This window comes from Schistocerca americana, chromosome 8 (genome assembly GCF_021461395.2).
Source record: "Schistocerca americana isolate TAMUIC-IGC-003095 chromosome 8, iqSchAmer2.1, whole genome shotgun sequence".
In the NCBI taxonomy this organism is placed as follows: Eukaryota; Metazoa; Arthropoda; class Insecta; order Orthoptera; family Acrididae; genus Schistocerca; species Schistocerca americana.
In genome coordinates, this window is record NC_060126.1 from 254,881,248 (window position 1) to 254,906,581 (window position 25,334).

Genomic DNA, 25,334 nt, shown 5'->3' on the forward strand with positions numbered 1-25,334 from the left:
TGAGTTCTGTAACAAGTTTCAGCTAGTAATAGTGAATACCCTGTTCAAGAATCACAAGAGGAGGAGGTATACTTGGAAAAGGCCGGAAGATACGGGAAGATTTCAATTAGATTACATCATGGTCAGACAGAGATTCTGAAATCAGATACTGGATTGTAAGGCATACCCAGGAGCAGATATAGACTCAGATCACAATATAGTAGTGATGAAGAGTAGGCTGAAGTTCAAGACATCAGTCAGGAAGAATCAATACGCAAAGAAGTGGGATACGGAAGTACTAAGGAATGACGAGATACGTTTGAAGTTCTCTAATGCTCTAGATACAGCAATAAGGAATAGCGCAGTAGGCAGTACAGTTGAAGAGGAATGGACATCTCTAAAAAGGGCCATCACAGAAGTTGGGAAGGAAAACATAGGTACAAAGAAGGTAGCTGCGAAGAAACCACGGGTAACAGAAGAAATACTTCAGTTGACTGATGAAAGGAGGTAGTACAAACATGTTCCGGGAAAATCAGGAATACAGAAATACAAGTCGCTGAGGAATGAAATAAATAGAAAGTGCAGGGAAGCTAAGGCGAAATGGCTGCAGGAAAAATGTGAAGACATCGAAAAAGATATGATTGTGGAAGGACAGACTCAGCATACAGGAAAGTCAAAACAACCTTTGGTGACATTAAAAGCTACAGTGGTTACATTAAGAGTGCAATGGGAATTCCACTGTTAGATGCAGAGGAGAGAGCAGATAGGTGGAAAGAATGCATTGAAAGCCTCTATGAGGGTGAAGATTTGTCTGATGTGATAGAAGAAGAAACAGGAGTCGATTTAGAAGAGATAGGGGATCCAGTATTAGAATCGGAATTTAAAAGAGCTTTGGAGGACTTACGGTCAAATAAGGCAGAAGGGATAGATAACATTCCATCAGAATTTCTAAAATCATTGGGGGAAGTGGCAACAAAACGACTATTCACGTTGGTGTGTAGAATATATGAGTCTGGCGATATACCATCTGACTTTCGGAAAAGCATCATCCATACAATTCCGAAGACGGCAAGAGCTGACAAGTGTGAGAATTATCGCACAATCAGCTTAACAACTCATGTATCAAAGCTGCTTGCAAGAATAATATACAGAAGAATGGAAAAGAAAATTTAGAATGCGCTAGGTGACGATCAGTTTGGCTTTAGGAAAAGTAAAGGGACGAGAGAGGCAATTCTGACGTTACGGCTAATAATGGAAGCAAGGCTAAAGAAAAATCAAGACACTTTCATAGGATTTGTCGACCTGGAAAAAGCGTTCGACAATATAAAATGGTGCAAGCTGTTCGAGATTCTGAAAAAAGTAGGGATAAGCTATAGGGAGAGACGGGTCATATACAATATGTACAACAACCAAGAGGGAATAATAAGAGTGGACGATCAAGAATGAAGTGCTCATATTAAGAAGGGTGTAAGACAAGGCTGTAGCCTTTCGCCCCTACTCTTCAATCTGTACATCGAGGAAGCAATGATGGAAATAAAAGAAAGGTTCAGGAGTGGAATTAAAATACAAGGTGAAAGGATATCAATGATACGATTCGCTGATGACATTGCTATCCTGAGTGAAGAATTAAATGATCTGCTGAACAGAATGAACAATCTAATGAGTACACAGTATGGTTTGAGAGTAAATCGGAGAAAGACGAAGGTAATGAGAAGTAGTAGAAATGAGATCAGCGAGAAACTTAACATCAGGATTGATTGTCACGAAGTCAATGAAGTCAAGGAATTCTGCTACCTAGGCAGTAAAATAACCAATGATGGACGGAGCAAGGAGGACATCAAAAGCAGACTCGCTATGGCAAAAAAGGCATTTCTGGCCAAGAGAAGTCTACTAATATCAAATACCGGCGTTAATTTGAGGAAGAAATTTCTGAAGATGTATGTCAGGAGTACAGCATTGTATGGTAGTGAAACATGGACTGTGGGAAAACCGGAACAGAAGAGAATCAAAGCATTTGAGATGTGGTGCTATAGACGAATGTTGAAAATTAGGTGGACTGATAAGGTAAGGAATGAGGAGGTTCTACGCAGAATCGGAGAGGAAAGGAATATGTGGAAAACACTGATAAGGAGAAGGGACAGAATGATAGGACATCTGCTGAGACATGAGGGAATGACTTCCATGGTACTAGAGGGTGCTGTAGAGGGCAAAAACTGTAGAGGAAGACAGAGATTGGAATACGTCAAGCAAATAATTGAGGACGTAGGTTGCAAGTGCTACTCTGAGATGAAGAGGTTAGCACAGGAAACGAATCCATGGCAGGCTGCATCAAACCAATCAGTAGACTGATCACCAAAAAAAAAAAAAAAAAAAAAAAAACACCATATTGGTCCTCAGATCTGAGAACATCCTTACAACTGCAGCAGCTTTGATGTCCCAACTTGAGCAACTAAAATTTTTTGAACATGCTACAGCATCGTTTTCTTGCCGCAGTTTCTCACTGTCTTCATTGTTGGACATTTTTGTTGTTGCACATTGGTGGCAGTATTTAGACATAATTTCTACATCCAAAACTTTACCTGAGCCAATAGCAATAACAGATAAAACTCCATACAGAGATGTATGACCCCTTTTCATCCAAGTCCCATCTACCAACACACACAGATCAGTAATATTTGTAGAAGATTCACTGTCATGAATATCTACCACAGGATCTATTTCTTTTTGGCTTATTGCCACCAATTCCTCCACTGCTTTCTTCATAGAAACTTTGGCAGTAACCCATATAGCATCAGACATTTCTTTATTCATTTTTTCAAACCTTGCACAATTTGGAGGCCATGTTCAGAAAATCATACAGTAAATTACCTCATTCCTTGCCCTGTCCAAGGCATATCAGAGCATATGCTAACATAAAATTGCTTTGGTAGGTACCAGTGTCTGTTTATTTTGGAGGAGGAATATGAAAATTCATAGCCACATGATTTACAAATTAATTTAAAAACTCAAGCTATTCCCACTCTTCTTTCTTCAACAACAATCATGCATTCTGTAATTTTACAGGTAACACATGAACATGAAAACTTTACGGCCTGGCACATGAGCTCTAAACCAATAAGTCTGAATCTAGTGGAATTCATATCAACATCATTCACACACCTGTACAATTCTCGTTTCCCAAGTTTCAGTTCTGAAGCTGACAGCTTTATGTTCTTCATTTTGAGCTGCTTCCTCTTTTTTGTTGGTAAACTGATTTCCGTCAAAACCTCCATTTCCCAAACTCAGTTTTTCTACCAACCATTATGCATCAATCTTGTCTTCCACATAAAGGTTTGCAAATTCAACCTTCCACCTACTAATATGTGTTAGTATTGTCAAAACGTAAATAAACCACATGCAAAAAAGTTGTCAGGCTGATATATAGATGTCAGCCAGAGATACAGATGTCAGCAAAAGATATTGAAAGAAAATGGCCTTCACACTAACAAAAATTTCGCTGAAGAAAGCAGTTTCCCAGATGTCAGAAAAGGTGGGAATGGCTGTCAGTGCAGAGTTAATCTACTTAACAATTTAAAGGAATTTCCAAAGCTGCTATTATGATAAAATTGACTCACTATATAAATTAAACTGTGTAGATCAGGAAATTAATAGTTTTTAAAAAATAATTTTTTTGGCCCAAAATCCATTACATCCTCCCTTAAATGTACTTTGGGCAGCAAACAGTATTTGTTATGTGCAACGATGCAGGAAAGGATAGCTATTTGAAGTATGGGTAAATGTGAAAAAAAGTTAAAATTGTGTTCCAGTTGATCAAACTATTTAAAATAAAAGAGAATTTTTCAAATTTATTCTTACTTACCTCACTTTTTGGCTCACCTTTGATAACGGCCTAGGTAATTATGTAATCTAGTGAGAGCAGTGTGGTATATGTACTCAATTTCTTATACAATTCAATTTAGCCACTGTCATGAGTGATGATGATGATGAAATGATGAAGACAACAAAAACACCCAGTCCTGCAGAGAAAACCCCCAACCCAGCTGGGAATCAAACTTGGGACCCCATGACCCAGAAGCTGAGAGAGAGAGAGAGAGAGAGAGAGAGAGAGAGAAAGAGAGAGAGAGAGAGAGAGAGAGAGACATGCATCAGCGAGGGATGAGGTGGCTGAGATTGTAGTGGAGTAGAATGGGGGAAGGCAACAAGGAGGAGCAAGGGGACCCACAATATGTATTGCCCTAGGGTCCTCATGACTGGCCTTATACCCCAGGTACCAATCAGAATGACAAGCATGTGTATGTTTCTTAAACAACTGACACCATCAATGATGCACATCTCTCAACTTATGTCCAATATGCTGAGCAGTTCTTCAAAAGGACCATCTACACTGCCACAGGCTTCTCTACCATCTTCCTAAAATGTGACTGACTGCACAAATTATGTTTGTCAGTGCTGTCTTGACAGTTGTACAAATTTTATTAATCCAGTGTGACACTCAGACCACACTGTTCCTTAGGCAAGCTGCATACAATTGTTGTGACACGGAATTTCTATGCCCATTCTATATTTATTAACCTGTCCACAGGATGGACTTTGAATCATTCAATAGTTACCTCTAGTGTTCCATACAAATGTAATAGTGTAAATCATGGTTTCAGAGCTGTTGTTTTTTCATTTTTTTGCCCTTGTGGGACCACAGTCTGCTGATAATCCACTTGTTGAGCTCCAGTATCAAACAACAATAGTTTCCAGAACTCTTCAGTGTCTATAATGTAAAGTAGGATACTGCATTAATTGATAGGAGATGGCATGAGGCACCATGAGATATCATCAGTGTACTTCGAAAGCTGTGAATTATAACTGCTCTCAACATGTTATCACCTTAGGAAACCTGTAGAGGCTGACATCATATTCTTATTCATCACAATCGAGAAGCAGTTTTCTCAATGGCACACTGTCAACCTACATGTTACCTGTAGTGGTAAACTGTAACATAGCAAATACAACTTTTCTGCTTGACTGTCTTTTAACAACTCCAATGGACAACTAGAAATGTATCAAATATGGTCAACTGGAAACTTCATCATCTGTGTCCTACAGGAACACCAATCAATAATACATTCACATCAAAATGGTTTTTTTGTCAGTTCCTTAAGTATGTTAAATGCATATTATTATGTAAAGAAAATTAGTCTTATTTTGTTTAGAGTATGATGCCATATGAATAATTATGATTTTATTTTGTTTAGCATGTGATGCTACACGAATAACTGATTCCACTGAAGATTTTAGACACCTATACATTTACAAAGTAGAAAATCAGCTACAGTAATGGAAAAGGGCTTCAGGATCTGTTTCAGTCTCTCACAGGTGAGTGTCCAATTCTTCAAGGCCAATGGTTCTCGTGAGGGATAGGAGTACATGATTTAACTGTTCCATTAAGGGTAGTCCTTTACTGTATGTATGGTAGTTAGCACCCCACCACTCCAATGGCAAGTAAGGCTCAACAGACTCCATTGGTAAAGAGCATCATATCATCTTCCTACAGTACAGTATGTCCTGTTAAATTTTATCCGGGTGGTGTGAGAGAGATTGAAGTCAGCCAGTTCTGCATAAGTAATCATGGATGTTAATAAAGCCAAGTGTCTCTGCTCTTTGTCAGATACAAAAAGACTGGTTATCTTATTCTTAGGTTTTATTCTAAGCAGATTTATGAGATCTTAGTTTCACTGAAGTATTTTCATCTATTTTCTGGTGGATGGGGAGAGAGTATTCAATATTCTTCAAGGCATTTTTCTATGTAATATGAGGAGGCTGAATATTGTTCAGTACAGGTAACCATGAGACAGGTATGAAGAGTAATGTGATACAAATGCACATCAAGTTGTCTTTCTATTATGGCATATAGTAGAACAAAATGCAGCTGCTGAATACACTAATGCTAAACATTTGTCAGTATAACACTCTTATCTGCTTCTCATGACGTTCTAGTTACAGGTAGGTTAACAATGAAGATTAGGTTTAACACCTCCTTCACAATATGGTTATTACAAAATGGAACAGTTGGTTCATAAAATACTGATACAATGTACAGTACATGATTTTATTGGACGATAATAGCTACCGTTATCATTGTTATTTAAGTAAGACAAAAACTGTTCTCCTTAGTGTAGGTAGTGAGAGTTGGGAACCCTTAACATGTTCCATTATATGTATCCAGAATTTTGAATGTTATCAGATTGCCTAAACTCAAACAGAATCCTTTAATTTGAGCTATAACTAACAAACATCTTACACAACCTGAAAATATCATACCACCCCTGCTGATCATCTGAGAAAAATTAATGTGAAGTATGCAACAAAATTTACTGCTAAACATAGATCAGGGGCGCACTAAATATTCCTTTGATCTTTTTATTTGAATATGGAACCCCCAGTACTTCTGACAAGTATCTGCTTCTACATTTTCCTCACTTTCTCAACAGCATTCTTAAAGCAAATTGCACATAGTATAAAACAGTATCATTTTCAACACATTCCTACAGGTTTGTTCCCTTAAGTATAGCAGGTAAGATCACAGATGACTGTTGATAAAATGTTAAGTTCAGAGATGTACAGTAATCTAGTTGTGGTCAGTCCAGTTCCAGTGCATCCAGTGTAACAGGTTCTGGTGGTTCATCCATAGCTTTGGATTTATTTAACCTCATGTTTTCATCTTCTTTGAAAAAAGGAACTAGGGCCCGCAGTCTCTCAATGTTTTGTTCTGGAAGACAAAAAAATTATTAGTTGAGAATGAATAAGACCACTGTTATGGTGTCATAAGGCTTAAGCTTACTACTAATTTACTAAGAAAATGAAACATTGCAAGGATATTAAAAAAATAATTAGATAGGGAAATGAAAATTAATTAGATACAAAAATGAACTGAATAATAAATGCAAAAGTCATCAAATTGATTAAAATAACTATAAAGAAAAATAAACCATTTATATATTTTGTAATATTTTTTATCAATTAACAAATCAGTTTTCAAATTTCCTATGCCAGCTCAGTTGAAAACTGTCACAATTATAGATAAAATCAATGTTGGTGAAATATATTAGACCATTCAGAAGTTTCAGCATATCACATGTAAAGCTAATCACCCCACATGCAATACTAGTCATATAAACAGACCCAGCAGATCATGAATAATCAAACCACTGGTGTATCTTACATCCTGTGAGAAAGGGCCACTCAGAACACAGTCATATCAATACAGACTACACTGTAGCTTCTGCAAATCTAGTTATGAGTGTGACCATCATGTAATCATCCACTGGAATGAATGGCTGACTTCAAACAATGGCCAAGATCAAAGTTCACTGGTCGATGGGAGATCATGCAACTGAACAAAACACACTCAACTTCAATATTTGCATCACAAGCCTTACCATCTGGGTCTCCACTCTGAGTTTTATTGATGGTAATCCACATTACATGAATCTTCTCCTCTGTTGCACATTCACTTCACTTCAGATATTGCCCCTAGCCCTGGTGTCTTCCCTTCCCCCCCAATCCATAATCAGTTCCCTACTATTTCATTACTTTCAATCATGCATTTTGGGTATGTGAACATGTCATCATATTGTTTATAAATCAAATATTTCTATTACCTCTGTTCTACAGGCATGGCTTCAGCATTTAGTTCTGGTGTGGGGAGGTCACAGTTTGTTACTGTCTATGTCTTCCCTTCCTCCACTCCCTCCTTCCCACAAATATAACATGTCATCACTCTCACTTTTAAATGCCATAGATATGTGCAGTTCTAATAATAATCTTTAATAATAATTTTGTATATACAAGATATACAAAAACGAAAACTGAATTAATAATTCTTTATCACTTTTCTCCATCGGTGGATTAACACCTTTCCTTGGGTTTTTACTGAAATGAATTGTTATATAATCATTTATAGAAAACAAATAACAACTCTAATAACAACTGAAGTAGCATTAACTACTATTACACTTTACTTTTACATGTGAATCAGATTTTCAGTCTTTGTAACAATACGAGAGAAGGAAAGTTGCTACTCACCATATAGCACAGATGCTGAGCCGCAATAGGCACAATAAAAAGATTCACACAATCATAGCTTTCGGCCATTAAGGCCTTTGTCAGCAGTAGACACACATACGCACATGCACACACACACACTCATGCAAGCGCAAATTGCACGCACATCTGCAGTCTCAGAGCGCTGAAACTACACTGCGAGCAGCAACACCAGTGCATGATGGGAGTGGCAACTGGGTGGGGGTGCAGAGGAGGCTGGGGTAGGGAGGAGGAGGGATAGTATGGTGAGAGTGGCAAACAGTGAAGTGTTGCTGTTTAGGCGGAGGATAGGAGAGAAGATGCAAAGAGGGGAGGGGGTAAGTAGCAGAAAGGAGATTAGTCATTATAAGTACAACAGGAACTACTTTGTCTTCCACGATGTCACTGTGAATGTTAATCACTTGTGGAAACAAATAAAGTAACTATACAATAGAGGGAAACATTCCACGTGGGAAAAATATATCTAAAAACAAAGCAAATGTGACTTACCAGACGAAAGTGCTGGCAGGTTGATAGACACACAAACAAACACAAACATACACACAAAATTCTAGCTTTCGCAACCAATGGTTGCTTCATCAGAAAAGAGGGAAGGAGAGGGAAAGATGAAAGGATGTGGGTTTTAAGGGAGAGGGTAAGGAGTCATTCCAATCCCGGGAGCAGAAAGACTTACCTTAGGGGGGAAAAAGGACAGGTAATACACTCGCATATGGATATGTGTGTGTATGCGAGTGTATACCTGTCTTTTTTTCCCCCTAAGGTAAGTCTTTCTGCTCCCGGGATTGGAATGACTCCTTACCCTCTCCCTTAAAACCCACATACTTTCGTCTTTCCCTCTCCTTCCCTCTTTCCTGATGAAGCAACCATTGGTTGCGAAAGCTAGAATTTTGTGTGTATGTTTGTGTTCGTTTGTGTGTCTATCAACCTGCCAGGGCTTTCGTTTGGTAAGTCACATCTTCTTTGTTTTTAAAATAACTATACAAATTTATTTGCTCAGAGCTGTCATTTCCTTTCTTTCTGAATGTTCAGTGTTTCAAGTAATGTTAAAAGATACCTCTTATCATTTTACAGTAATTACATACACTTGCTTTATTTCTGCAATAATTCAGTTTTTACTTTTTTGTCTTCCTGCTCCATCCTTTTATTCCTCAGTAGTATGTAATGATTATTTTTGTACTCACCCTGTAACTCATTTAAACTAGCCAGTTGCCCTCCAAAATCAGAAGGAAGGCATTCTCGTGGCAAGTGTTCATACAGTGCATCATAATTGTCTGCTGTTTTATGAAAATGGATCTAACAACAGAAACAATAACACATTATGTTATTAGAACCAGATAGAGTAGCATTCTTTCATTTAGGGGATATCTTTCAATTTTCTTAGAGAGATATTGACATAAGCAGAAATATTCATTGTGGCCATTTTTGGAGAAAGAAATGTTAACTTAAGATATACAAAATAGATATTATGAAATTCGATCTTATTTGGTACTTTCAGCTTCAAGCATGCAGGAAGCTTAACTCTGTGATTTGGAGCTCTCATTATTAGTGACACTCAAGAGTGGGACAAATGATGCCCTCCATTCTTGAATATGTTGTTACTATTTATACAAACAACATTCCTGAAGAAGCAGAAATGTAATAAAAATAACCACTCATATAATAAATGGCAAAAGACAAACAATAAAACAAATACACTTCTAACTAAATGCATGCACATGGATAGAGCTCAGAAACTGTTAAATGGCAGGCACAATGACGCAAATAAAAAACATAGGCCTATTTCATTATGTTGAATATACAGGGTGTTACAAGAAGGTACGGCCAAACTTTCAGGAAACATTCCTCACACACAAATAAAGAAAAGATGTTATGCAGACATGTGTCCGGAAATGCTTAATTTCCATGTTAGAGCTCATTTTAGTTTCGTCAGTATGTATTGTACTTCCTCGATTCACTGCCAGTTGGCCCAATTGAAGGAAGGTACTGTTGACTTCAGTGCTTGTGTTGACATGTGACTCATTGCTCTACAGTACTAGCGTCAAGCACATCAGTACGTAGCATCAACAGGTTAGTGTTCATCATGAACGTGGTTTTGCAGTCAGTGCAATGTTTACAAATGCAGAGTTGGGAGATGCCCATTTGATGTATGGATTAGCATGGGGCATGTATTGAGACAGATTTCCAGAATGAAGGTGTCCTGACAGGAAGACATTCGAAGCAATTGATCAGCATATTAGGGAGCACGGAACATTCCAGCCAATGACTCGTGACCGGGGAAGACCTAGAATGATGAGGACACCTGCAATGGACGAGGCAATTCTTGTTACAGTTGACGATAACCCTAATGTCAGCGTCAGAGAAGTTGCTGCTGTACAAGGTAACGTTGACCACGTCACTGTATGGAGAGTGCTATGGGAGAACCGGTTGTTTCCGTACCATGTACAGTGTGTGCAGGCACTATGAGCAGCTGATTGGCCTCCACGGGTACACTTCTGCAAATGGTTCATCCAACAATGTGTCAATCCTCATTTCAGTGCAAATGTTCTCTTTACAGATGAGGCTTCACTCCAACGTGATCAAATCGTAAATTTTCACAATCAACCTGTGTGGGCTGACGAGAATCCACACACAATTCTGCAATCACATCATCAACACAGATTTTCTGTGAACGTTTGGGCAGGCATTGTTGGTGATGTCTTGGTTGGGCCCCATGTTCTTCCACCTACGCTCAATGGAGCACGTTATCATGATTTCATATGGGATACTCTACCTGTGCTGCTAGAACATGTGCCTTTATAAGTACGACACAACATGTGGTTCATGCACGATGGAGCTCCTGCACATTTCAGTTGAAGTGTTTGTACGCTTCTCAACAACAGATTCGGTGACCGATGGATTGGTAGAGGTGGACCAATTCCATGGTCTCCACGCTCTCCTCGCCTCAACCCTCTTGACTTTCATTTATGGGGGCATTTGAAAGCTCTTGTCTACGCAACCCCGGTACCAAATGTAAAGACTCTTCGTGCTCGTATTGTGGATGGCTGTGATACAATACACCATTCTCCAGGGCTGCATCAGCGCATCAGGGATTCCATGCGACAGAGGGTGGATGCATGTATCCTCGGTAACGGAGGACATTTTGAACATTTCCTGTAACAAAGTGTTTGAAGTCACGCTGGCACATTCTGTTGCTGTGTGTTTCCATTCCACGATTAATGTGATTTGAAGAGAAGTAATAAAATGAGCTCTAACATGGAAAGTAAGCATTTCCAAACACATGTCCACATAACATATTTTCTTTCTTTGTGTGTGAGGAATGTTTCCTGAAAGTTTGGCCGTACCTTTTTGTAACACCCTGTATGTATAATGGGAAAGGTTGAATGATTTTTTCTACTACCCTTTAATAAAAGTAGAAGTTAGTGAGCTGGATCCACTCACATTTTCATGGACACTTTACATAATATAAACTGTATTAATGTACTCAAATTACATTTTACATGTACATAACAATTTGAGTATCAAATTTTCTCAAACCAAGTATTAGGAAAAAATTGATGGAAGTATCGCAGAAATTTCTAACTAAGGAATTATAAGGGCACCACATGTCATCACTAGCTTATGTCATAAAGACAATAGGGATAGTTACTGTGACAATGTTTCCAAAATTCACAGTTGGTGCTACTTTCATGGTTAGTATATTGAAAAGCAAGCAGTGAAGAACAACAACAGTGTGACAATGAGTCACCATAAACATTAACCTCAGAATGGTTCTTACAGAAGACTAATGTTAATAAATGGTGGATGGAGTAAAGGTAACAACTCACCATATAGTTGAGACACTGAGTAGTCTGTAGGCATACAAACAAGATGCTAAGCTTTCAGACAAATAGTTTTTCAGAGCTAATAGGGCACACACACGCATGTGCTCACACACATGCAATGGAGTCACAAGAATAAATCACCATTTTGTCTAATATTAACAGATTGTGGAAAAATACCTGAACCAGCTTGATTTCCATGATTTGTGTACTTGCCTTGGAGAAACAAGATGCTGATTAAGCATAACTAAAGGTACCAAAAAACACTCATACATATGTTAATGCTTCAGTTTCCACAAGAAATTTAGAACAGAAAGAGGAGGGAGGAGACTAAATATCACCAGAAATACTCTAACAGGAGGTTCTCAGAGCTTTAAGCTGACACAACAAAGATGGAATATGTGTTAATGGAACATACTTGTAGCAACTTGATTTTGGTGATGGCATTGTGCTGTTTGCATTTGCTGTAGGTAACTTTAAACAACAAATGGAGGAACTTAATACAGAGCAAGTTTGAAAGGAAGCTTAAATTGATTACAGTATGACTAAACTGGGGTATGGTATTGAGAAAATAGTGCAAATTAATGATGAAGTCAGAAAATTGGGTGACGAGTCTGTATCTAGCTGAAGACAGCTACTGGGTAGGCAGTGGGAAAAAAAATACACAGAAGAGGGTGTTCAAAATTGAGTGTCCTCTGTGTGTGAAACAAAATTTTCTTGAAGAACCTGTTAACAGTTTTGTTTTATGGCACTGAGACATGGACTTTCGAGGTTGAAACCATTCAAACAATGAGAGTTGTTCAATGATCAGTGGGTGGTTGAAATTACTAGTACAGACAGGAAAATAAATAAATGATTCAGGGAATAAAGTGGAGTAGAAATCATAATTCTGTGGCTTAACGCAAGAATAACCAATGTCGAAAAATCTAACTTGGAGAATTAGGCATTGTAATTTCGAGGAAAGCTACAATGCCATTATTACTGTTAATATTTATTCTGCAGTTTCATATTTTGTACTAATAAGTATGATTATGATTATATTAAATATGACTATAAATACTAATATTTGTGCTATTTAAAAGTTCTCTAGCACTTTTCTTAACTATAATTTTGCTGACATTGGTTGTTTCTATGACATTTATTAATTATGAAATATGCCTTAAGACAATAAAATAAAATCAGATACCTGTGTAACTAAAATTTGCTCATTTTTTTCATTTCACTCTGATCCCTGTATTTTGATATGAAGAGAAATTGTGTTTACTTAGACTTATGGTTTGACTTTTTTTGGATTCATAAACATTTTATTTTATCTGTTATTACTTTTATGTTGTAATTTAATATACTGACACATTCCATGACCATGGAGATATGCTCCTCAGTTTGGTGCTATGGAACTAGACATGTAAATAAATAAATAAATAAATAAAAAGAAACAGAACAAAATAATGTTGTAAGTTGAGTTATTTCCAGGCATCTCCTTTGTGCAACCGTCACTGTGTGTATATGTCCATAGTAGAGAGAGACGAAACAGCACTTGTAACATTATTTATCACCACTTTCATGCAGTAAGTTCTCTACACAGTCTCCTGGATGGTTTGGTAACAAGATCTGGTAAACTGTCCTACTCTGTGGGTCTGGGTTGCAAGTCGTGATTCACCCATTTTTGTTATATTTAATATCTGGGATATCTGTCGCAGATTGAACAAAAATTTAAAGTATGCATTTCTACATGAATGATGCTTGTATTCAACCATTTATCTTAAGCCTAACAGATTCTCCCAAAATTTTTCATTTTCTGTTAACATAACATCAATGAAAATCATTCTGCTCAAGTTACAGTACCTTTATTGGGCCTAATCTGATCAAATTTCCAATCCCTATGTGTATCTTTTTTTGATAACTGCATGAATGGTGCCGGCCTCTATATGAGTGTGACCAGATTTCAGGAACATATTATCAATATCATCAAACTTACTATTATAGTGTTTTTCCTCATGAAATATATTCATTAATGTGGCTGAGAAAATAATATTGCTATTCTTACAACTGCAGGAATCTCTGAACATAGCTTGTGAATATAAAAAGGTATTTCATTTCCTTCACAGCCCACGATAGTTTCATCCCACATATATAACTGAACAGATTTATCCGTGTTGGCTATGGAATACACAGTTTAAGTGTGAGTTCACAGCAATCATTTATAAAAAGCTGTCCCAATGTATAAAAGGGGTGTTGGTAAACACGTTTGTAAATCAGAGCATAGGAAATATGTGCTTTGATTTCCCTACTTTTCTCTTTGTGGATCTTCTCCTGCTCATAGCTAGATTCTGCTAAATTGAAATGAACTTCCTTTTCTTCTTCTATTTTAGTTTTGCCTTCCTCATTACTGACACCAGCTGTTCTGCCTGTGGGAACCATGGAAGATCCTCCACCAATCTAAATATTGGTTATTGCCACATGAAGTACTTCCATGTCTATGATATGATATCAGATTTCTGAAAGCCATGTTGTGTTGTTCCCATTAAATATACAGTTTGGTTAATCTTTCATATCGACTGGAGTCACATCAAATTCCACGAGTGAAATTGACAACATCTTCTTAAACCGAAGCAGAAATCTAAACACAACTGTAAAACATATATTAAATGGGCTCTCAAACCATGATGGTCAACTACTTTCAATTGAAAGTGTTAGCTCTCTTAGTAAGAACAATTCCTGCAGTAAAACTTTAAGAGAAATTAATGCAAATTTGTCAATATGTTCTGTAATTCCCTACAAGAAGATGATTGGGACCAGTTTGAGCTCTTTGAGAATGTTAGTGACAAGTATAATGCTTTTCTACATAAAATTATCTGCCTATTCAAAGCAACCTTTCCGAAAAAGACTGCCTGATTCAGACATGAAACCTATTCTAGTAAAAACTGGTTAACTTTGGGCATCAAAACCTTTTATAGAATGAAAAGGATCTTATTGCCTCACTCAAATCCAGTTATATTCTAGAAAAGGAAAAACATTACAAACTATACTGCTCTATCCTTTAAAAAGTTATAAGAAGGGCAAAGAGTATTTCTATAAAATCAGGAAATGATGTCTCTAATAATAAAATTAAAACCATGTGGGACATAATATAAAGTGAAACAGATAAAATCCCTGCTGCAGAAAACACTGTAAAAATTAAAACAAATGATACCATTCATGAAAATGTTGAAATAATTACTGACAACCACTTTTTGGCATCAGCACTACAAATAAAACTTGTTTTGACAATGAAGCCATGTTATCCCTGCAAAAAGCGATAAAAAAAAAATAAATAAAAAAAAAAAAAAAAAAAGCAGCTTAAAATTCTCCTGTCACAGTACATGAAATTGAGAATATAATTAGATGGATGAAAACCAAGAATTCTGTTGGCATTGATGGTATCTCTTCAAGATTATTTAAGGAATGCTATAAGCCAATCAGCAAAGTACTGTACCATATATTCAATGACTCTACACAGTGTGATAGAGTTCCTGAGAGTATGTTATTGTCAACCCTTTCCTTAAAAAAGCTGATAAACAGACATTACCAACTACCAGCCCATCTCTGTTTTAACAACCATATCTAAAATTCTTGACAAATTGGTTCACAAAAGATGTATTGACCACCTCATTCATTATAAAGTATTAAACAGTAGCCGGTTTGGATTTCAACAGGGTGTATCAACAGAACAAGCTATTTTCTTCTTCACCCATCAAATCATAAGAGTCTTCTAATAATAAATTTTATCTGGATGAAATTTTCTGTGACCTTTGTAAGGCCTATGATAGAGTTAAACATAAAATTCTCTTAGCAAAGGCTAAATATTATGGTATAAGTGACTCAGCTGGCTCATAGATTAAACATATTAGCTGTGGTGCTCCTCAGGGCTCTGTGCTTGTCCCTCTTCTCTTCCTCATCTTCTTCAATGATCTTCCCTTGTGACGTAGCTTTAAAACTCATTTTACTTTTTTTGCTGGTGACACCTCCATCCTCATCAACAAAACTCCCAACCAAATTTTGAAGAATCAGCATATATTTTCTTTAATGCAGTACTTAAGTGGTCTGAAGATAATGGGTTTTCACCAAATGTTAATGAGACTCAATTTGTTAATTTCCAAGTAAGTAAGAAAGTGGATGATCAATTAAGTATTAAATGTAATCGTATTGAGTTACTACAAGTTGAGTCTTCCAAGTTCCTGGGTGTACATATTGACAGGAATCTAAAATGGCCTGAACATATTTTACAACTTCTCAAAAACTAATCAACATTCGCTGTTCATATTATATCCTCTATCCGTGACCAAGACATCACAAAAATGCTTATTTTAGTTACTTCCATGCATTATTGTTGTACAGCATAGTTTTCTGGTGTACTCTGCCACTTTACAAAACATTCATTGCCAAAAAGAGAGTTATTAGGATAATGAGCTAATGAGTGGAGTCCAGCCTAGACATTCTTGTAGAAACCATTTTGTAAAGTTAGGAATACTGACACCTTCATGTAAATATATCTACTCCTGTTATGTTTCAATGGTAAAAATGAGCAACTGTACAGAACTAATGATTCACACCATACCCACAATACCAGGAGGAAGATGGACTTCCATAATGAATAAAAAAATTTAGTATTATGAAAAAAGGAGACAATTACATGAGATGCGAGGTGTTCAATGCTCTCCCACCATCACTGAAATCACTTGTCCATGAGCTTCCCAAATTTAAACAACAGTTCAAACACTACTTAATAGATAATTCATTTTATTTGGTTGAAGAATATGTCAACTGTGTTAACTCCAATTCATTTTCCTTTTAATTAAATCTGATGTTCTCTTATGCATTACAATAGTTGGAATCATAGTTAACATTACTATGTCTTTATGAAGCTATTAAGATCTACTTTTATTTGAATTTTTTACGTGTAATTTTGTCTATATCTGTTAATGTGTATTTTGTCTTATACCTATATCTCCTCTTGCGAGATGGTTTTTTTGTGTATACCTTTTGTATAATTGTAATAAACTGACATGTCCTATATTCAGGTAAATGTCTCACTGTATTGGAGTTATGGGATCTAAATAAATAAAACATGGGTACTTTCTTAGCCAGTTACACAATGTATCACAAATTCATGAAAAACTGACATTGATTATTCTTGTATTAAGCCATAGATTTAAGATGGTAATTAAAGTGAAGGGGAGGTGGGCAGGATATATATCACAGTGAATGGATAGTAGAAGGATTAAGGAAATGCCTTCCTGGAATCTCATAAATGAAGAAAGACCATGATGATGATCTAATAGTAGGTGAGTGGATGATACTGACGATACTAGAAAACATGATGGAGCAATGTGGATTTCTGTAGATGAAAGTTATTAAGCATGGGAAAGCAAAGATGAGGTCTTCATGTAGCAACAGCTGTCAAATGCTTAGTAATGATAATTATAAAGGTAAATGTGAAGTAAATCTCATGATCATCAATGTGAATAGAGTAGCATTAGGTGCAACTGAACATTGTTATAATTTACACAAGTAGCTTGCAGTGGCTGCTTCCACCTTTTAATGCGTAACTTGATGCATTCCATGGCCCTGAAAATTCTTGTTCATAATAGCATTTACAGAATATAATGTCTGAATGAATGAACAAGAGAACTCAACTTCTTATGTTCTTCTGAATCTGACTGTGGGAGAGAATCTCTTAAACAAAGGTATACGTGGCATTACAGAAATGTGAGTGGTATATTTTGACAGATGTAAAGAAACTGAATTTTTCCTGAATATCTACTTCTCACATTTAAAAAGTTTTAATTTACCTATAAATGTAGGTCCAAAAGGATACAAGTAATGTGATGATATAAATTTAAAGCCTACAAATATGAGTTAATAAGTCCATAGGTAATGTTAAAGGTAATCTGAATGCATCACTGAGAAAGAGAAAATGGAGCATTATATAACCACTTACCATACTATATAATTCCTTCTTCATGAAGGGCTTAATAAGGAGCATTATTTTATCAATAACTGGTATCACATTCACAATATGTATTGCTTTTAATCTGACAGGCAGACCTTCCTGAAATATAAGAGAAATTCTGAGTCTTAGACAAATAATTTGTGATTCAGCAATATGACATATGTAACTTCAGACAAGTTCTGAAATCTTATCTACCTTACCTGAACATACTGGAAAAACTTGTGAAGTAGTAACAGGTTCACTCGTGCAATATGTCCAAGTTTCACTCCTACCATGTCAAACATAATGATGTAACCGGGGAGGGCACCATCTAGGTGATTACAAGCATCAATCGTCATGTATATGAGTTTGACAGAATCAGAAAAGAAGTACTTAGAGGGCTCATAGAGTCGAAGACTGTGGAACAGTATCCGATAACCATGTGGGTCTCTTGCAGGAAATGTATTTACATACCTGAAAAATGAAAGAATGAAGCATAAAATAAATATTACTCTTGATGAAAAATTAAAGGTACATTAATATAATTAGTGACTTTTTAAATTAATACAAGTAAATATCTTTTAATGAATCACATTTCCTCACACTTTTTCTGTACTGATTAAGTTTACAAGTTATTTTTATTTTTCTTCCTCCTCCCCCCCCCCCCCCTCCCCCTCCACCCGCCACCCCTCCACATTTCTCTTTCTCTTTATTCTTCTTCTTCTCCTTTTTCATCATTATCCAGTGGTATCACCTGGGCACAGACAGAAATCTTTAAAAGAATCAGCTTTGCATGGAACAGAGTATGAAATGAGCAAAAGGAATTTGACATTTGTTGTCCCACTTGAAGGCCAGCTGGTCCAGTGACATCACAGACATTGAGGTTTGATTCCAGTTATCCAGTTTTTGTTTATGGAATGTCTTCTATATCTGATTTTATATAAGTGTTTTGAGAATGGTTAAAATGTTACAGTGTATTGTGTCAACCTCTGTACAAGAAATAAAGAACTGACATGTGCAAAGGTTTCTTGTTTTAGTGATTTATGTATGGGGTTTCATACTTTTGTCACTAAAATGTAAATGTCATGTGACTAGGGCCTCCCGTTGGGTAGACCATTTGCCGAGTGCATGTCTTTCGATTTGACGCCACTTTGGCGACTTGTGTTTCGATGGGGATGAAATGATGATGATTAGGATGACACAACACCCAGTCCCTGAGCAGAAAAATTCTCTGACCCAGCCGTGAATCTAACCTGGGCCCTTAGGATTGACATTCTGTCGTGCTGACCTCTCAGCTACCGGCGCGCAGACGGTTCTGTCGCTGAAGTAGTAGGTTATCCAACTTCATTACTCATTATCCAATTTCATTATTCAGTGGTGTGTTGTGACCTGCATAGTACTTTTAATATAACTACTAATTCATGGCAGTAAATTTTGCTGCTTCAAAAATGGCACTGAACTATAACAGTATTTGTATTTCATATTCTTAATGACTTTGAAGGGTATCACTGGTAAATAAATTACTAAAATTGAAAACAATGGGCACTGGGTACTGAAGCAATGGGTTGAAGACAATAGGTGTTGAAATGCCACAGAAACTGATAATGCAATATGCAGTGATTACCAGTCCCCAGAAAAAGTAATAGTTACTCAGAGAGACACCACCATATAGGAGAAATCAGTAAAACCATTCAAAATCATCATATGGTACTTAAAAATATGCACATATCAATGGAAGAATGAATCAGATCACGCAGTGATGCAGATATGAACATTTTAAACCAGTTTGGCTGTTAATGTTGATTGACACTTATGTATGTAGTGATGAATTTTAACAACTGCATCTGTGACTGGAAAAAAAAGCAACAGGCAGCAAAAAACTGAAGTAAATTTTTCTTTCATGCTGCATTATGAACCTCAGTATGATTTCACAGTATGTATTCGAAGGTTATTTTACAGAATCAAAACTGAAAAGTTAAAGTGAGAAAAGTTCCTGGCAGATGAGTTCCATATGATCTGAGTGAAGAGCAGAAAGCAGGTCGCAAAAGAATTGTGCAAGAATTGGTTCAAAATTATCAAACGGAAGGGGAACAGTTTCTCAAAAGAATTTTTCCACTTGATGAACCCTGAAATGAGATTTTGAGCCAGAACTGATGTCTCAGTCATCACAATGCAGAAGTTCTGACCCTCTATGGCCAAAAACGTTTCACCTCCAACAATCAAAGATGAAACTGAAGATGATCTTGGTGTGTGACATGAATGAGTCATAGCTACAAATCAAGTGCCCCAGGGACATCTGTAGCAGGTTCAGACTACAAGCTGCTCCTGCAAAATACTTTGCATCTGAATATTCATCAAAGAAGACCTGACATATCTGCAGCTCTTGCCTTCATTTTTCATGATAATGGGAGACCATATATTGCCCTACCAGTGAAAGAAGCCTTTGACAAATATGGATGGGAAATACTTCCCCACACATAATTCCCCAGTTCTAGTATGAGCCAATCACATTTTTATTTGTTTTCCAAATTGAAGAAACAACTCCATGGAAAAGATGTTGACACAACCAATGAAGTGTCCAGTGAGGTGACCCTAGTAACTAGACAGCACAACAGTATAGGTGTCCTATCCAGAATACAGATGTTGTCAAAATAGTGGAAAGCTGTCATAAGCAAGAGTGGAGATTATATTGTAGGTCTATAAAGGTATTTTGTAATACAAATTGTCTTATTCAGTTCTATCTTACAGTATGCAGAACTTTTAAATGACCCTTTTATCAAAACAGAAATTCAGTTAAACTATAAAATTATGAGACAGACAGCTGACAAGTACTGCACTTAAGAGGGAAAACTCCCCATCACATGCCCTCAGATCTAGTGCTAAGATGGCCCAATGGACAGCCCGTCAAACACTGAAAACAGATCAAGCATGAAAACAGCAAGGAAAGTGGACTGAACTATGAAACATAGCAAAATAGAAACAGAGAATGGTCCAAGCTTAACACGTGCAATATTCAGCAATCATTATCAGCTGCAGTATCATGGTTAAGTGGTCACAAGATTGGACTATGAAGCAAACAAGCCGTGTTCAAAACTTTCTCATGCCATTTATTTTATTTTATTTAATTTATTTTTTTCACAACATTATGAACTGTCCATCTGGTCTCTGAAATGTTTATTCTCCTTCTGTAGTTTTGGCAGGATACTGGTATGCACTTTCAAATAGCTCTATTAGCAGCACTACATTTTGCATTTCCTGAAGAAAAGTACTGGTGAATAATTATGTCACTTATTTTTAACATGAGGTTATTTTCACCATCATCACTTTGTTCACAGTGCTAGTCTACTTATCTGAAATTTCTGCAGACTTTTATGCTTCAATGAGGCCAACAACATAGCAAGGTCATGTTGACTAATGTTACAACGACAGATCGGTCAATCACCCAGACTGTTGGTCCTGCAACTACTGAAATGGCTTACAATGTACTGAGACTTGAGCTTACTGAACAAAATTATTTTTTATCCCATGTTAGTTTACAAACATGTGATACATCATTTTTGCAGAAGAACTTGAAACAATAAAAGACTTTGCAGCTATTACCAGTTCATTATCTGTTTCAAGTCAGCAAGAGTTTTTTGTATATTAAAAGTTGAAAACATGTAATCACAGAACCATCTTGACAATATCATGTCAGAAATTGACAAAAATATAAAGGAACATAATTTAAAACAGGAATTATTTTAAAAAATAATGTAAGTTTCCATTATTTAAAATTTCCAGTAATAACAAATACTACGTTATGAATGATAGAAGTTCAGTTTGTAATTTGCATTCCACAGGGATACAAGTTCCTATTTTATCTACAAACAGTACAGTTTTCAGTTAACATTATCATCTTTGCAAGCAGTCTGTACATCTCTGGCTCTAAGGAAAGTGGATGTGAGTCAATACTTTCTTGCAACAACACTCTCATATCAGTTCAGATATATAACACACGTGACTGTTAGATACTGTTTGGTGGAAAAATGTTCAGACCTTTTGAACATGACCTTCTGACTGTGAGACAAAATTTTTTCAGAATAATGTGAAATTATGCATCTAATGACAGTATGGCAAGAAGCAAAGAAAAAAAAAAAGATTCATACACATCAACGAGTGTCCTTCTCTGAAAAATCAGCCTGGCAGACCTCCAAAGCAACAAACAACACTTTGACGCTTTAGGTGAGCATATTTTTGTCTCACTGATCCATTTCTTGCAGGAATGCATGCATATTAGTTGCACTGAATTAGCAGTTAGTCAGCTAGAATAGTGCATCATGAGTTATGCACTATTGGGGAAAGAGTGTTTCAGGTTGCTGCCTCTCTTCAGGAACCATACATTAGTCTGGCCACTCCACAAATACCCCCCACCTCCATCCCTCTGTTAGTGGTCTATGTCAGTGAGGAACACAAGCCACCTTGGTAAGGTCCATAATTACTGTAGCTAAATGCTATAATTTTGTTGACTTATAATGTTTAAGTTTGAATAATTCATACAGAATTTTTATATGTTCAAATATAGACATCCGTATCCTTTTTAAGCTGTGCTTCATTACCATCAATTTTTCCAGTGTTACATATTTCACTGGCATTCCTATTCTGCACAGAATCCTGCCCCTCTATGAATGATTTGACCCATTAGCTACCAGCAGCCCCACAGAAAATCTGTAAGTGTCTGGTATTTTGTATCAGTCCTACCATTTACAAGCCACAACATTTCTTAATGTTGCCCAACAGTTAAAAAACTGAATCGCTTGTCTGCCTGGAATTCAATCTGTTTTTCTCAATATTGCTCATCACACTGTTGGCTGAATGGCTGCACTGCTTTCTTTTCTTTTCATTATTTCAGAGCCAGTGTGATTATCAATGACTGTCTCTGATTTACGTTTTAGAGTGTAACCAGCTCTTTTCTCAGCAGTGTGTTAAAAAATTGGCCTGTAGATTTATGTGTCCAATTGCAGCAGCTTTTGATGTATTGAACATTCAAACCAGCAGTCTCACTTAAGAATATCTTGAGCTATGGAGGGAAAGAAGTGATAAACTGAAACTCTTGAGACAGCCCTGGGAGGCATGCACAAAGGCTCACAATTTTTAACCTACCATAAATGTTCATAATCCTCTGCATTGCAAGCATAGTCATATTCTCTCTTCACAGGGACAGCAATGCATCCTACTGTCAATTACCTGATTTTCCAGGATTAAAAGCCAATAATGTAACATGGCAAATAAGAATAGCCTTTGTAAATAGGTTTCCATTCTGCTGGCAGCTAGTAAATAATGATTCCCCTTTGGAAAATTACTGGGCATTCATGTAAATATTAAGCAAGCAGTTGCCTAATATTGAAGCTGTAACAACTTATTTCATAGTAGTAGCTTTTATGTTAACTGCACTGCATTCCTTTATAACCTGTCTAACATCAAATACAATATACTGCATTACTGACAGATGCTGTCAAGAGAGTGTACAGGCAACTATTTCTCTCTGTTTATTTACTGCACTCATTCCATGTTCTGCTCATTCTCCTTCAATGCAAGTTTCATACCATTTTTTAATGTCAAGACCAAGTTACTTCTGGGGTGTAAAACAAGAAATCCAATATTTTTTGACAGTACATTGCTCCTGAAGGGAGCTATGGAAGTAACCACAATTAAGATATATCTAAATTTGATAGGGCAAAAAAACTCAAAACATGTTATACACAAATAACACCACAGAAGCTTAGTATGTGGTAGTAGTGTATATACACAGCGAATTCCTTAAACAAAGTTCAGCATTTGATGAAGTGGCAGAAATGGTTATTAGAAGCAAAAGGATGGTTCTAACAACAATTGCTTGCATATCTTACCCATCACATTGAAATGATTTTCTTTTGTTATGTACTTCTATATGTCAGTTGTTATTATAATTATACTTCTCAAGGCAGAGACTTTCATAATACATTTCCAACAGTTGACAGTAAACTTAATATGATTCATAATATTTTTCAATAGTCCAAAATAAACTGACAACAATTTAAAATCAATTTTATGCAGTTTGCAGTAAATTTTCAACTTCAATGCACGTTTGTGCTTTGAAAAGAACAATTCATTTTGATTGTTCTTCAGCAACTGTATGTTTCTTTATGGCACCAGGAATGCCCCTGATATGACTTTGCAGATCATCTCATTTCTGATTTTCTTCTGTACACTTATATCTTCATCCAGCTCCAGAAACAAAACTTTTATGGTGTTCTCCATCATACTGGAAGTACATAGCATTCCATATGACTAACAGAATATCCTCCAGTTGCTCCTCCAAAACAACACAACCTCTGGAAAAAACTGAAGTATTTTAAATATGTCCTGGCTTTGAAACAATCCGGTGAAAAACAAATGTCTGCATGGGTTTTTTATTTCAAATGTTCATTTCTATCATCTCTTGAAATAATGATATTTCCTCCTGAGACACAGTACATAAATAATGAGCTTAAGCACCCCTAAAAATGAACAATTAAGACCATGTCCATGGTGAATAAATCCTTAAAAATAAGACAGCACTATCTTTACTTTAATGTGAAATTTTTTCTTATTCTGTTGTGAATATCTTGCTCCCACATATATTACATAATTTCTGGTAGAATCTTTGCAACAAATTAGTTTTGTCACAATGGAAAAAAAGCCAGTGCTCTTTAAATGGGATGAGTAGTGTCTTACACTCTTCAATATTTACATGAAAAATGTTCTGTTTAATTTTTGTATTTCCTGAGTGAAACACTTTTATACATGTTAGTTGCCTAATGTTGCCTATCAATTGTTTCCAAACTTTTTCTACATCCATTTGTAAAATCAATATCTAAATTAATTTCCTCCAATCTCCCCAACAATTTAACTGCCAGTGACTGGCACAGAAGATTTAAAGAACAGCATTGCATGTGGAGTTTCAACAAAGCTCACAATTTGCAGCATTGTCCCCAGAACTGATTGTGGTCCTCTGGTTCTGAGTTGAGCAGAAGGACTGAACTAGAGACTTCAAAGGTTATGTGACAGGCTAGGCTGTGACTTCCTGGACTTGCAACATAGGGATGACAGGTGTTGGGTCTCCCTAAATAGGTCAGGTGTGCATTACACATCAAAGGCTGTTATTCAGGTAGCTGTCTGTGTGTGATGCACATAAGGGTTTTTTAGATTAGGCAACTCTCCATCCAATTCAGAAGATGAAAGCTGTAGGAAACACACAAGTATCGCTGTAACATTGAAAGAAATGCCTCCCACAGGTGAGAGTATTAAAATCCTAATGATAAACTGCCGAAGCATTCAGAATGTCAGAGCTTGAAGTGCTCATGAGAAGCAATGAAGTTCACATAATACTATGTACACAAAGCTGAAATTGATACCAGTGAAATTCATGGGGCAAATTTTAGTGTATATCAAAAGGATAGGCAAATGGGAAATGG

General features: G+C 36.5%; 1 protein-coding gene across 2 annotated transcripts in view; it reads right to left on the reverse strand.

Moving 5' to 3' along the window:
- Positions 1-6,065: 6,065 nt before the first annotated feature.
- The window catches only part of LOC124544812 (alpha-tocopherol transfer protein-like), a 138,763-nt gene continuing 119,494 nt past the window's right edge, over positions 6,066-25,334 (reverse strand). For both annotated transcript variants that reach the window (XM_047123502.1, XM_047123503.1), the window contains 4 exons: positions 18,084-18,336; positions 17,872-17,982; positions 9,255-9,366; positions 6,066-6,739 (listed from right to left, as the gene is read on the reverse strand). In XM_047123502.1, coding sequence (XP_046979458.1) covers positions 6,609-6,739; positions 9,255-9,366; positions 17,872-17,982; positions 18,084-18,336 — 607 coding nt within the window. In that variant the 3' untranslated portion in view covers positions 6,066-6,608. The remainder of the gene's footprint in view (positions 6,740-9,254; positions 9,367-17,871; positions 17,983-18,083; positions 18,337-25,334) is intronic.